This window comes from Macrotis lagotis, chromosome 5 (assembly GCF_037893015.1).
Source record: "Macrotis lagotis isolate mMagLag1 chromosome 5, bilby.v1.9.chrom.fasta, whole genome shotgun sequence".
In the NCBI taxonomy this organism is placed as follows: Eukaryota; Metazoa; Chordata; class Mammalia; order Peramelemorphia; family Peramelidae; genus Macrotis; species Macrotis lagotis.
In genome coordinates, this window is record NC_133662.1 from 2,398,515 (window position 1) to 2,412,726 (window position 14,212).

Below are 14,212 nucleotides of genomic sequence, written 5' to 3' on the forward strand. Positions count from 1 at the left end.
TATACCACAATTTGTTCAGACATTCCCCCATTCACTCAGCTTCCAATTCTTTGCTACCACAAATAGAGCTGCTATGAATATTTTTGTATAAGTGATGTTTTTACCCTTTTTCATGATCTCTTCAAGGTATAGACCCAGTAGTGGATCAAAGGGTATGCACATTTTTATTGCCCTTTGGGCGTAACTCCAAATTGCTCTCCAGAAAGGATGGATGAGTTCACAGCTCCACCAACAATGTATTAGTGTCCCAGATTTCCCATATCCCTTCCAACATTGATCATTGTCCTTTCTGGTCATATTGGTCAGTCTGAGAGGTGTGAGGTGGTACCTCAGAGATGCTTTAATTTGCATTTCTCTAACAAGTAATGATTTTTTTCTTTTTTCTTTTTTTTAATTTTTATTAAAGATATTATTTGAGTTTTAGTTTCCCCCCAATCTTGCTTCCCTCCCCCACCCCCACCCCACAGATAGCACTCCGTCAGTCTTTACTTTAACAAGTAATGATTTAGAGTAATTTTTCATATGACTGAATAGCTTTGATTTCCTCATCTGTAAATTGCCTCTGCATATCCTTTGACTATTTGTCAATTGAAGAATAGTTTTTTTAAAAAATAAATTTGATTCAGTGAAGGGTTAATACCCATTCTGATCCTGGGCAAGGCATATACTGGTTCCCACACCCAAGGTCCCCCATCACCTTTGTATGAACTTGGATGTTTTTGAGTGCCCGATACTCCCTTTAGGAACTAGCCATTCCTGGAGGTTGAATCTTGGGAGGGTTGGCTACCTTCCCAGAGGTTCAACATTTACTTAATTTCAGAACCTTGGTCATGAATCTTCCCAGGTCATGCATGTACTCTTCACATGTCCTGGTTAAGTCCAAAAAAGCTTATTGGCAATGTGCCACCTTTGTCTGGGACCCCTTAAAAGTCCTTAACATTGGCCAGCCCCTCAGAGTTTTGCCCATGGAAAGGATGCTTTGCCTGGGACATTCTCCCAATCTCGACTCTGATTTGGAACTCCCCAGCCACTGTTGATTCAGATGTTGGTGCTCCCCCGATTGGTGATGTTTTCTTTTACTATCTATCTTTATGTAGGCTTTGCTCTTCTTTTTATTATGTTGGGACTTATTGGGTACTTTTGCTGTAAAACTGATTTATTTCTATAATCACTTTATTAAATATACTTTTTGTTCTTTTGTTTTGTTGGTGTGAATGTGTCATTTTGTAGGAGCAAAGAGAAACCAAAACTCCTTATGCAAACACTCAGTTCTCTGTATATTTTAGAAATGAGTCCTTTGTCAGAAATATTAGTTGCAAAAATTGTTTACCAATTTACTACATTTCTTTTGATCTTAGTTACAGTGGTTTTGTCTGTGCAAAAGCTTTTTAATTTAATGTATGTAATCAAAATTATCTAGTTTGTTTTTAATGATGTTCTCCATCTCTTCCTTGGTCATAAACTGTTTCCCTTTCTATATATTTGACAGGTAAACTACTCCTTGATCTTCTAGATTGCTTATAATATTATTTTTTATGTCTAAATCCTGTATCCATTTGGATCTTATCTTGGTATAGGGTGTGAGGTGTTGGTTTAATCCGAGTTTCTGTCATACTAACTTCTGATTTTCCCAACAGTTTTTATCAAAGAGAGAGATTTTATCCCAAAAGCTGGACTCTTTGGACTTATCAAATAGCAGATTTCTATATTCATTTCCTGCTATTGCACCTAGTCTATTCCACTGATCCACCACTCTGTTTCTTAGCCAATACCAGTCAGTTTTGATCAGTGTTGCATTATAATATAATTTTAGATCTGGTATGGCTAGACTACTTTCTTTTGCACTTTTTTTCATTAAATCTCTGGAAATTTTTGACTTTTTATTTCTCCATATGAATTTAGGGAAATGGATCTTTGAGGAAATAGGGGATTCTGAGGCATTCCTATTTTTTAAAAATACACATCTAGAATTTAAAAATAATTGGGCTCCCTGAAAATCATGATCAGGAAAAGAGCCTTGACCTCATTTTTAAAGAATTTCTACAGAAAAATTGCCTTGATATCCTAGAAGCAAAGGGTAAAACAGAAATTGAAAGAATCCACCGATCTCCCCCAGAAAGATATCCAAAAAAAAAACAACTCCCAGGAATATTATAGCCAAGTTCCAGAACTCCCAAGTCAAAGAGACAAGCAATCAGAAGGACACAATTCAAATATTGTGGAACTGCAGTCAGGATCACACAGAGCTTAGCAGCAACTACATTAAGGACTCGTAGGGCTTAGAATATAATATTCTGGAAGGCAAAAGAGCTTGGAATGCAACCAAGAATCAACTACCCAGCAAAACTGAACATCCTCTTCCAGGGGAAAAGATGGACTTTCAGTGAAACAGGGGAATTTCAAATATTCCCATTGAAATGACCAGAGCTAAACAGAAAGTTTGACCTTCAAGTACAGGACTCCGGTGAAGCACAGAGAGTGGAGAAGGGTAAATTATGAGGGACTTAATGATGATGAACTACTTGTATTCTTGTGTGGAAAGATGATACTGATAATACTCATATGAACCTTCTCATTTAACAGCAGGTAGAAGGAGTTTTTGTAGATTAAGCACAGGAGAGAGAGCTGAATTTGAAGATATAATTATATTGTAAAAATGGAGTCAATGGGTGAAAGGGAAATGTACTGGGAGAAAGAAAGGAGAGATAGAATAGGCTAAGATATTTCATATAAAAGATAATTCATATAGCTTTTGCATTGGTATGGAAGGGGAAGGTGAGGGTGAATGAGGGAATTTTCATTCTCATCAGAAATGGCTCAGAGAGGAAACAGCATACACACTCAATAGGGTATAGACATCTAGAAGAAAAAGGAGAGAAGGGGGACGGGGGGGTATGTGGGTGATAGAGGAGAGGATAGTTAGATATAAAACATTTTAATTTTTACTTTTTGCAAGGTTCTGGGATTGGGTGGTCTATTGGGACCACAGGGTCAGGTGGTTGCTGGATCTCTGGGGTGGAATGTGGGCTTGGGGACTCAGGGCCCCAGGCCCAGTGCTCTGTCTGCTGCACCACTCGGCTACCCCACAGCACATTTTTGAAGAGGGATAGAGTGAAAGGAGAGAGAAAATATAATAGATGGTAGTGGGGAGGAATGGAGGGAGGGAATTACAATCAGCAACAGCAACTGTAGAAAAATATGGAAGTAACTTCTATGATGGACTTATGATAAAGAAAATGATACCCGAGACAGAGCTGATGGTATCAGAATACAGACTGAAACACATTTTTGTTCTCTTTCTATTACTTTTTTCTCATGAGGTTTTATATTTTTGTGGGGGAGGGCGTATTATGTTTATTCTTAAGAATATTTTAGTAATGTGTAAATAAATTAAAGAAAAATTTAAAAAAATACACATCTGCAAAGGAACTTTTAAATACATGTCAGAGAAAACTCAAAAGATGACTATTAAAGCAATTAGAAGGGCTGGTGGGTGGATTGATTCTATTCAGAGCTTTTGATAAGGGGAATGACAAGAGAATAGAAAGAATACTCTAATTAGAAAGAAAACAAGTGGAATTTATTCTCAATTTTGGAATACAAATATGGAGGAAGGTATGGGGAAGAGCAAACATCAGATGAACCTCACTCTTTATTGAACTATCTGATCAAAGCAGTAAACAACCATGTCACAAGAAGACTTATCAATAAGTGTCTTACTTATATGAATGTTGATAAAATAATAAAAAGGAATGGGTCATTGAAAAATTGTTAATAGTAGACAGAAAGGTAGAGAATAAAGTTCAAAAGGAAGCAGAGGAAAGTAGGACAGTTTTGGAAGTAATGGGTTGTATTTTTTGTATTTTTTAAGTAATCATTATGGAAGAGATTCAATTTCATATGCAATCCTCCATTTTGTATATACAAATGTCCTTTTTTTAGTGTTTTAATTTAAAATTTTCAACATTAAAAATAATAGTAACAGGGACAACTAGGTGGCGCAGTGAATAGAGCACCAGCCCTGGAGTCAGGAGTACCTGAGCTCACATCCGACCTCAGACACTTCATAATTACCTAGCTGTGTGACCTTGGGCAAGTCATTTAACCTCATTGCCTTAAATAAAAAAATAAAAACGAAAAATAATAGCAACAAAAAAAAGAACAACCACAAGAATAGTGTATATAATGACAACACTACTGTAAAAACAAACAGCACAAAAAACTTTCAGAGTATTGCTCAATCAATGCAATAACTAGTCATTGACTTCAGATGATTTTCTCCCCCTTGGTAGAGAAATTGTTGACTATGTAGTAGGCATGCATCATGTATTGTGTTCATCAAACAATGATCAACTATGTTTTTTGCTTGACTGTACTTGACTTTCTGTTATGATGAAGAGTTCTTGGGAGGAAAGGTTAGGTGCAGAGGGGAAAGCTATTGGGAAATGAAAGCAATGTTTTTTTAAAAAATCAATAAATTTTCCCCCCCCAGAACAGCTAGGTGGTACAATGGATAGAGCACCTGGTCTGGAGTCAGGACATGAGTTCAAATTCAGACTCAGACACTTACCATATGTGTTACCTGGACAAATCACTTAACCCTAATTGCTTCAAAACAAACAAAAAAACTCTCACACCTCCCCAAAGCAAAAAAAGTCAAGGTTGTAAAAGAGTATGAACTTGTATGTGATTTGAGGCTGAAGGATCTCTCTCTCTCTCTCTCTCTCTCTCTCTCTCTCTCTCTTTCTCTCTCTCTTTTTCTTTTCTTTTCTTTTTTACTTTTTGCAAGGCAATGGGGTTAAATGGCTTGCCCAAGGCCACACAGCTAGGGAATTATTAAGTGTCTGAGGCCGGATTTGAACTCAGGTACTCCTGACTCCAGGGCCGGTGCTCTATCCACTGAGCCACCTAGCCGCCCCTGAAGGATATCTCTTAAAAATAGAAATGATTTGTGGGAAATATAGGATTCTAAATATCTTAAGGGCTGAACATAAGTCAATATACCTAAACTAAATTTTTTTGAAAGAAAAATATACATATTGTTAGGGACTGGTGTGTGTGGGAATACTGTAAATTATCATTACCTGGTGCCTTTAAGCATCAGAATCTTGTTTTACTAAGTGCCATGGGAGTGGGAGTGGATTAGGGTCTAGGAAGGATATTTAAGCACATATTCTGGTGCATAAATGGAGCACTTGGAGATCTTGATGGAATACTTGTCTCCCTTGTCATCCTTGTCTCCTGCCCCTCCAATACTCACCTGGGGAAGACTGAGGGAGTCTAGAAGTGGGATTCGGCATAAGAGTCCAGACAGGGACTCAACATATAAGCATATATTGAAAAATAACATGAAATTACAGAGTACATCTGGTTTTATATAAAGCAAAGTTGGAGGAAAGTACAGCTATTTTCAATCACAGCATGTTAGAACTGGATGAGATTTTAAAACTGCTCTTCTTGCTATTCCACAGTTCTTCTTCTTGTCCTTCCCCTCTACATCCTGCCATGTCTGACATCTTTTTGCCTAGGTCCAACATCAACTGTTGAAGGAATGCTGGGTCTGGAGTCAGGAGAACCTGAATTCAAATCTTGTCTCAGATACTTACTAGCTGTGTGATCCTAGGCAAGTCACTTCACCCTATGTACCTCAGTTTCCTTAGCAATTAAATAGGGACAATAATAACATCTGATTCTTAGGATTGTTGTGAAGATCAAATGAGATAATTGCAAAGCATTTAGCACACTCCCTGAAACATACAAAGAAAGCACTATATAAAATTTTTTTATTATTATTATTACTACTGTTTAACACAGTGCCTCACACATAGTAAGCATCTTCTCACTATCCTTTTCCATTGCCACTTTACTTCTTGGAAATGCAGAATGTAAACTGTTTCATGTCTAAATCTAACTAGAAGGTAGAAGAAAAGAAAGAAGGAAGAATGAAGATGACAAAGGAAGGAAACAAGAAGTAAAAGAAGGCAGAGAAGAAAGGGGAAAAAAGGAGAAGGAAAGAAAATAAAAGAGAGAGAAAGGGAGAGAAAGAAACAGAAAAAGAAACATGAAAAACAAAGAGAGAAAGTGAGAAAGAAAGAAAGGAGAAAGAAAGAAAGAAAGAAAGAAAGAAAGAAAGAAAGAAAGAAAGAAAGAAAGAAAGAAAGAAAGAAAGAAAGAAAGAAAGAATCAAAGCAGTCCCCAAAGTGGAATGTACTGCCTTAGGAGTTAATGTCTAGGGGCTGCTAGGTGGCACAGTGAATACTGGACCTGGGGGTCAAGAAGACCTGACTGCAAATCTGGCCTCAGACACTTGCTGGTTAAGTTACTTACTACTGTTTGCCTCAGTTTCCTCATCTATAATATGAGCTACAGAAGGAAATGACAAACCACTCCAGTATCTTTGCCCAGAAAACCTCAAACAGGACAATGAAGTCCAGCTGGATGTGACAGGATCAACTGCAACAACAGGAGGTAGTACATTTCCCAACTCTGAAGGTGGTTCTGAGACATTATATTTTGATATGAGAAATTATATTTGGGGTCAGATTTGTATTTAATGATCACTTCGGATCTGATAGCTCTGTAGATCACTTTGGCTTTTTATCAATCTAGCAGTATGCCAGCTCTGGATGACATGAGAGATATCAAAGAAGATACATGTGTACTGTCCCCTAGAAAAAAACAGTATATTTGGACTTCCCTAAATGATTAGGAAACAACTAGGAAACCTGTATTCTAATCCTGTTTCCACTTTTTTTTAATTTAAAGCAATGGGTTTAAGTGGCTTGCCCAAGGCCACACAGCTAGGTAATTATTAAGTGTCTGAGACCGTATTTGAACTCAGGTATTCCTGACTCCAGGGCCAGTGCTCTATCCACTGCACCACCTAGTTGCCCCTCCTATTCCTATTTATTGTGACTTTTGAACAAGTCTTTCTCTGAATCTTAGGCTCTGACAGTACAAGGATTATTATCTCTAGATTTCATATGAAGAAACTGAGATCAGAGAAGGAAGGTGTCTTACCAAATGCACAAAGCTAGTGAGTGGTCAATGAATAGTACAGATAGGCAAAGGTATAGAAAGGATTGAGAACTATGAGCTGCGGGTCATCAAGGAAGGTTTCATAGAAATGATGGGGCTTCAAAGGGCAACAAAAATGTGCATATCCTTTGATCCAGCAATACCCCTCCTGGGTCTATACCCTGAAGAGATGATGAAAAAGGGTAAAAACATCACTTGTACACCAATATTCATAGCAGCCCTGTTTGTGGTGACAAAGAATTGGAAATTGAGTAAATGTCCATCAATTGGGGAATGGCTGAACAAATTGTGGTATATGTGCATTATGGAACACTATTGTTCTATTAGAAACCAGGAGGGATGGGAATTCAGGAAAGTCTGGAAGGATTTGCATGAACTGAGGGTGAGCGAGACGAGCAGAACCAAAAGAACATTGTACACTCTAACAGCAACCTTAACAGATTTTCTCATTCCATCAGTGCAACAATCAGGCATAATTTTGGGGTATCTGTGATGGAGAATACCATCTGTATCCAGAGAAAGAACTGTGAAGTTTGAGCAAAGACCAGAGACTATTACCTTTAATTAAAAAAAAAAACAAATGTTATCTTATTATGTAATTTTGCTATCTCTTATACTTTATTTTTCTTTCTTAAGGATATCATTTCTCTCATCACATTCAACTTAGATCAATGTATAACATGGAAACAATATAAAGACTAACAGACTGCCTTCTGTGGGGGGTGGGGGTAGGGAAGCAAGACTGGGGGAAAATTGTAAAATTCAAAATAAATAAATTTAATTTAAAAAATGATGGGGCTTTAAGAAGGATGAGAATTTGGAGAAATTTTTTTTAATAACTTTGGAAACTACTTATGCTGATTGAGTTTAGTCCAACTAACATGAATGCATGCTCCAACAATCCTGATGCTAAAGCATACCTCCTCCACTGCCTCTTCTTTCACCACTGCCTGGTACTTTCTCCCTTCTCCCTTCCCCCACTGAGTGGAATCTGATGCCACCTACCTCCTCTCCCTCGTCAATATTTGAAGAGCACAGCCTGGCTAGCTCTGGTTTCACAGTTCCCTCCAACCAAACCAAATGGAGTCTACCTCCTTCCACAAAACTCCATGCTTCCCAATCCTAACTGGCAGAATTAGAATGGAGCTCCTGCTCTGCCCCTCCCCCATGGTCATCCCTGTCCAGATTCCTCCTTCCCTTCCCTAGTGCCAGGGAGAGTGGGCATGATATTGTTGCATCTCACCCTAATACATACTACATACCATTTGGCATATGTATTGAATTAGAAGTACACTGCATTTGGAGTCTGAAGACCTGGGTTTGAATACTGTTACTTATTGAACTATGTGGGCTTGTACAAGTCCCTTCCTCTTTCTACACCTCAATTCATTCATCTGGAATTTGAGAAAGTTGGACCGGCAGATCCAACTGTAAGATCACTTCCAATTCTAAGATCATCACCCTCAAATTTACTGAGTTCCCCACTCCAGCTGAATCCTCCACCCCAAATCTTCTCACACTGAAAAGTCAATCTTCACAGTTCAGGACAAAGCATTCCATCCCTGTCTCATTTTTCCTCAGCACTCAAGTATTGTGTTCTCACAAGGGTAACTATGTTCACTTCCATTAAAGCAAGATTATTTGTGGGCACATTAATGAAGTCACTGATGAAGTTTAACTTTGGTGTCCCAAACCTCCCCCTTTCAGGGCACTTATATTCCCCAGCTGCCTCTAAACATAGATAAAAACCAATCCAATATAGTCACCCACAATATCAGCTTAGATATTTAATATACTACATATATATATATATATACATACATATATATATATATATATGTTTGCATTTTAAAAAAGAGACTAAGGGAGACTAAAATGCTCAGAAATATAAAGAATCTAATTAGCAAGTAACTAGGAAGCCTGAGTTCTAGCCCCACATCTGCTACTAATTAACTGTGTAACTCAGGGCAAGTCAAATAACCTCTCTGGACCTCAGTTTCTTTATCTATGAAAGAGTATGGTTGTTTACTTCTAAGGGGCCCTCCTAGCTCCAGCTTTCTGTGACTCAATATACATGGAACCAGTCTCAAAAATCTCTATAATACTTGATCATTTTCCTTTTCCTTTCGAGGGAACCACCATCCAGTCCTTAAAAGGTATCCTCCATTCTTTGCTCTCCCTCCCTCCCTTATCTAATCAGGAACCCAAACTTGCTTCTATCTCCATAACACATCTTCCATCCTTCCCTGGCTATTCATAGAGCCCTCAACTTAATTCAGGTCTTTATCATCTTTTAAATGTACTGCTGCTACTCAGCCTTCCCATGTCCATTCTCTCTTCATTCCAATCTAGCTTCCACCTACTGCCAAAATATTCTTCCTAAAGCACAGAGATGATCACTTACCTCCCTTGCCCCAAAATCTTCAGTGGTTTCCAATTGCTAGTAGAATAAAAATATAAACTCTTCACCTTCATATTTAAAGCCCTTCATAGTCTGACTCCAGCTGATTTCCAATCTGATTTCACATTATTCCCCTTCATAACTTGTTGTTCCTATTGACCTATTAACTTCCTTAATTTTGACTATTCATTTATCACCTTCATTCCTCAATACATTCCTATGCCTACAATGGATTCCCTCTTCATTACAAATTTTTAGAATCCTTAGCTTTCTTTGAGACTCAGTTAAAGTGCTTCCTCCCACTGGAAGCTCTTCCTGATTCTCCCTATCTAATCTTAATTCTAGTGTCTCCCCTCTTAATTATTTCCTATTTATCCAGAACTTAACTTGCTTGGTATATTTGTTGGCATGTTGTCTCCCCCATTTTATTTTGAACTCTTTGTGAGTAGGAATTGTCTTTTGATTCTTAGTATCCCCACCTCACAATACAGTGTCTGGCATTAATAAATGTTTACTGATTGAAATAATGGATAATATTTATATGTCACTTTAAGATTTGCAAAATGCTTTAAATGTATTCTCATTAAATTCTTACAACAATCCCATAAAATAGGTGCCATGATTATCCCTATTTTGTAAGTGAGAAAACTGAGGCTAATGAAAGTTAAGTGACTTGCCAATGGTCACATCTTGAGCTAAAATTCAAATTTACTCCTCTTTGACTCCACATCTAGCACTAGATCCACTTTGTAACCTAGCTGCCTCTCTCAATGCTCTCTTTCTCCTCAAACTGTATTCCACTTATTTTTCAGGGTATATGTTATATTTTCCCAGTAGAAGATAAGCTCTTTCCCATTTTGTTCTAATTCTTATTTTACAAAATGACTGATATGGAAATATGTTCAACAGAGTCGTACATTATAACCTATATCAGATTACTTACTGTCAAGAGGAGGGGGAAGGAAAAGAAGGAAGAGAAAAATGTGGGACTCAAAATTTTACAAAAAGATGAATGTTTAAAACTATTTACATGTAATTAGGGAAAAATTTTTTAAAGAATATAAGTTCCTCAAGGATAAGGACTATTTTTTATTTTGTAAACCCAAGACTGTGATCTGGGTGCTAGAATTACCTCTGTTGATGCAGGAAAAAACAAAACCTAGTCTTAAACATGCATGAACTGATTAAACTCATGTAGGACTTGAGCTGAAGACTTCACTACCCCATCCTGCCTCTTACCATTTGCATAAGAGATGCTAATATTCATTGAATTAAATTTAATTTCCTCCCAATGAACCTGTGAAATAACAGTCTCTAAATTTCTTTCCAGCCCTAAATTCTGATATCCTAATGGATGAAACACTAAAGGTATTTCTGGCACAGAGGCACCCAGATGAGAGACATGTTTTAAAAAGAGGGGCTTCCTAGTGTTTCTCAAATTATACCTTTTAGATAACCTTGTCTTTTTTGTTTATGCAGGGGTAATTAATAGGTACAGTGAATAAAAAGGTTGGATATGGAATTAGAAAAAAATGAATTCATATATGGCCACAGATACTAGCTGTCTGATTTTGGTCAAGTCGCTTGACCTCTCTGTTTTCCTCAGTTTCCTCAAAAATAAAAAGGTGATAATAATAGCTTCTACCTTCCAGGGTCATTGTAAGGATCAAATGAGATAATATTTGTATATTATCTGGCATGTAGAAGATTTTTAATAAATTATTCTTTCCTTCCTTCTTTCTGCTAGGATAAGAAATCCTAGTTGTTTCAACCAGAGGTCTCCCTCTGTCCCTGAAGGCTTTGCTCCAGCACAGCATGCTCCCCCTTCCTGTCTTTGGGGGTCAAACTTGCTAAGACCCCAAACTCATTTGCTACAAAAATGATCATCAATATCCAAAGTTATCACAAGCCATAGTCAGTCTTTCTCTATCTCCCTAATCATATCTTTGCCTCTTTCCCATAATAAGCTTGGCTCATAGTGTAAGCCCTTTCATGAAAGTCCTTTACAATCTTAGAGAAAGAGGAGATCTAAGAGAGATCATTAATTCATTTTCTTTTGCAACTGCTGGCTACTTTCCGTTATATCTTATAACACTAACTAATTTCCTTGGCCAAGATATGAAAGAGTTCTCTACTTAATTTCTACATTCCTTCCATTTTAGATAAGGTAACTAAGTTTTAAGTCATGAGTCATAATAATAAACATATAAGTAGTCTTCTTTATACCCCAAAATAAGAATCTGCCAGGCTTTTGATAGATAACATAGGGCAAAAAGGAAGATCCTGTGCAGTGGCACAGGAAGGGAGCAGGAGCATCAGGCCAACACAGAGGTCAAGAGACCGCCCAGGGACCTAGGGAGGAAGAGAAGACCTTTTACCCAGAATACAAATGACTGCCAATCATTTCTCTAATTCCAGTAATTGGTCAGACCCTCCTAGTCAGTTTCACTTCTTTCCAAACTTCTCACTGAAGTCCAGAACCTTTGATCAAAGTCTAGAGTCTTCCATCCCACGGTCAGAGCAATGGTTTCAACAGCAAATGCCACAAATGGGAGGCACTCATAGACTTAAATTCACAATACTCAGGGACCAATATGTCATATCTTTTTCCAGAGAAGATTTTTTTTTGGGGGGGAGGGGGAATGAAAGGACCTGGAAGGCAAAGCACACCTGAGATTATCAAGGGAGAAGAAGGAAAGGGCACTGAAAGGTGAAACTGGAAGTGCTCCCAAACAAACTTTCTTGACTTTATCCTTTAACCAAGGGCCAGCCTTGAACAAGAGAGAGCAAAGACTTCCTACATAGCTCCACAAAAGGTCTGTTCTTCCTTTTGGGGAAAATTGTGTGTGTGTGTGTGTGTGTGTGTGTGTGTGTGTGTGTGGCTAGAGAGGGACTGTGGCAATGTAGCAGAGAGGTCACTAGTCTGGGAGCCAATTCAAAGACTTGGACTTCATTCCCAATTCAGCTATTAATTAATTAATTGACCATGGGCAGATTGTTTCACTTCCCTGAAATGGCATTTCAATAGAATACAGGTTCATTGACTGTTAACTTTTGTCTTTATATTCCCAGGGCCTGGGATGTGGGAAGTGTTTAATAAATGTTTTGGGAATAAAATGAGGAAGCCAGACCACATGTTTGCCAAGGTCCCTTCCAGCTCTAATATCTTCTGTCTGTAATTCTTAGTGGTATAATAATCAAACAGTGTAAAATTTAAGAAATGCTTTCCTCACAAAAATGTTGTGAGGATATTAATTCAAGTATAATTTCCATCTTACAGATAAGTAAAGTAAAGCTCAGAGAGGAAAAATTACTTGCTTCTTGACACTCAGTTATTGGAGAAGAAATACTTGTTGATTGATAGAGCTAGAGTTTGAATCAAGATCCTAATTCTGTTTAAAATGTTCCCTCCTGTAGGATTACTGCCTCCCAGGTCTCAGGAATGAGAACCATAAAGTGACCATGGATGCCATGACACAGATTTACACACACACACACACACACACACACACACACACACACACACACACACGAAAAAAGGCACCCACACTTGTCGCCTCACCAGCTGCCAGCTGCATCCAGGCACAGATCTTGTAGACAGTAGCTGTGTTGCAGACAAAGAAGAGGCTGAAGCAGATGGTGGAACCAATGATGAGAAACATGGCAACAGCCACGAAGAACATGGCAGTCTTAAAGGCACCCGAGGGTATGGTCTTGAAGTCCAGGGGACTGCCCTTGCAGATAAGCTCTGAAGTCAAGGCATTTCCCACACAGTAGGAGAAGAGGCCGAAGTAGCCAGCCTGGGGTGTATTGATACTGTCTCCAATCCAGTACGGCTGAATAAACAGAGCCATGACCAGAACAGAGAAGCAGATAGTGAGGGTACCCCACATCACCCCCACTGCCCTGGCATTCCGCACATAGTTAGTGTGGTAGATCCTGGCTGCCTCTTGGGCAGGCAGCAGCTTCGTCATGGCGGGTAGGTAGGAGAGGGGAACCTAAAAGAGAGACCGGAGGGGGTAGCCGATCCCAGGACTGGGCCCACAACTCTGGCCTGGGTTAGGGAAAGCTCAAGGGTAGAGTTGTGGAGTAGTGCAGGAGACGGCCATGGGAGATTCCACTGCAGGGACAGTAGGAGAGGCAGTCACAGGGTTTCAGCCGGAGGGGAGGCTGCCCCGGTTTCCGTACCCGCTCCTCCGGGGGTATGTCTCCTTCTCCGCCCTGCCGGCTCTGCCTCTCCCGGTGCGCACCTCCTCACCAAAGCCCTGGCCCTCTTCCCCGCCCTCCCGGCTGCTCCTCCTTCGCCCCCGCCCCAACCCTCAGCCTCGGCTCCGCCTTGGACATGACCTCCGTTTCAGCACCACGGCCAGTACCCAGCGGCTTTCAGTTCTGTGGACTCGAGCAGGAGGGGCTCGAGTGGAGCGTTATGGGTAGGTAGGAGGACTGAGAGAGTGGGAGGAAGTGGCCAGTGGGAGAGAAAAGGAGGAGGGTTGATGGATTGCTTCTGGACCTGGAAAGGGAGTTCTTATACCTGCTCCGCGTGCCAAGAGGTTTATTCTGGGAAACGCTTCCCAACCGCAATACCCATCTCCCCTTTCCGCGTCCAATCCTGAGGGAGCCTGATGTAGCAAGAACTGGGGAGAGCAAGGCTTATGAAGCCTGTTCCCCACCTTCCTCCCTCCTTCCCTCAAGAAGCAATACGTAAAACTTTCCCTGTTCACGAGGAGCACTGTACGGTCCTGAAACCATTTCCCCTTTTCTTCTTGAAGCAAC

The 14,212-nt window shown here is 39.5% G+C and overlaps 1 protein-coding gene across 3 annotated transcripts in view; it reads right to left on the reverse strand.

Moving 5' to 3' along the window:
* Positions 1 to 13,716, reverse strand: part of LHFPL5 (LHFPL tetraspan subfamily member 5) — a 23,235-nt gene extending 9,519 nt beyond the window's left edge. For all 3 annotated transcript variants that reach the window (XM_074236444.1, XM_074236443.1, XM_074236442.1), the window contains exon 1: positions 13,002 to 13,716. In XM_074236444.1, coding sequence (XP_074092545.1) covers positions 13,002 to 13,413 — 412 coding nt within the window. In that variant the 5' untranslated portion in view covers positions 13,414 to 13,716. The remainder of the gene's footprint in view (positions 1 to 13,001) is intronic.
* Positions 13,717 to 14,212: the final 496 nt, after the last annotated feature.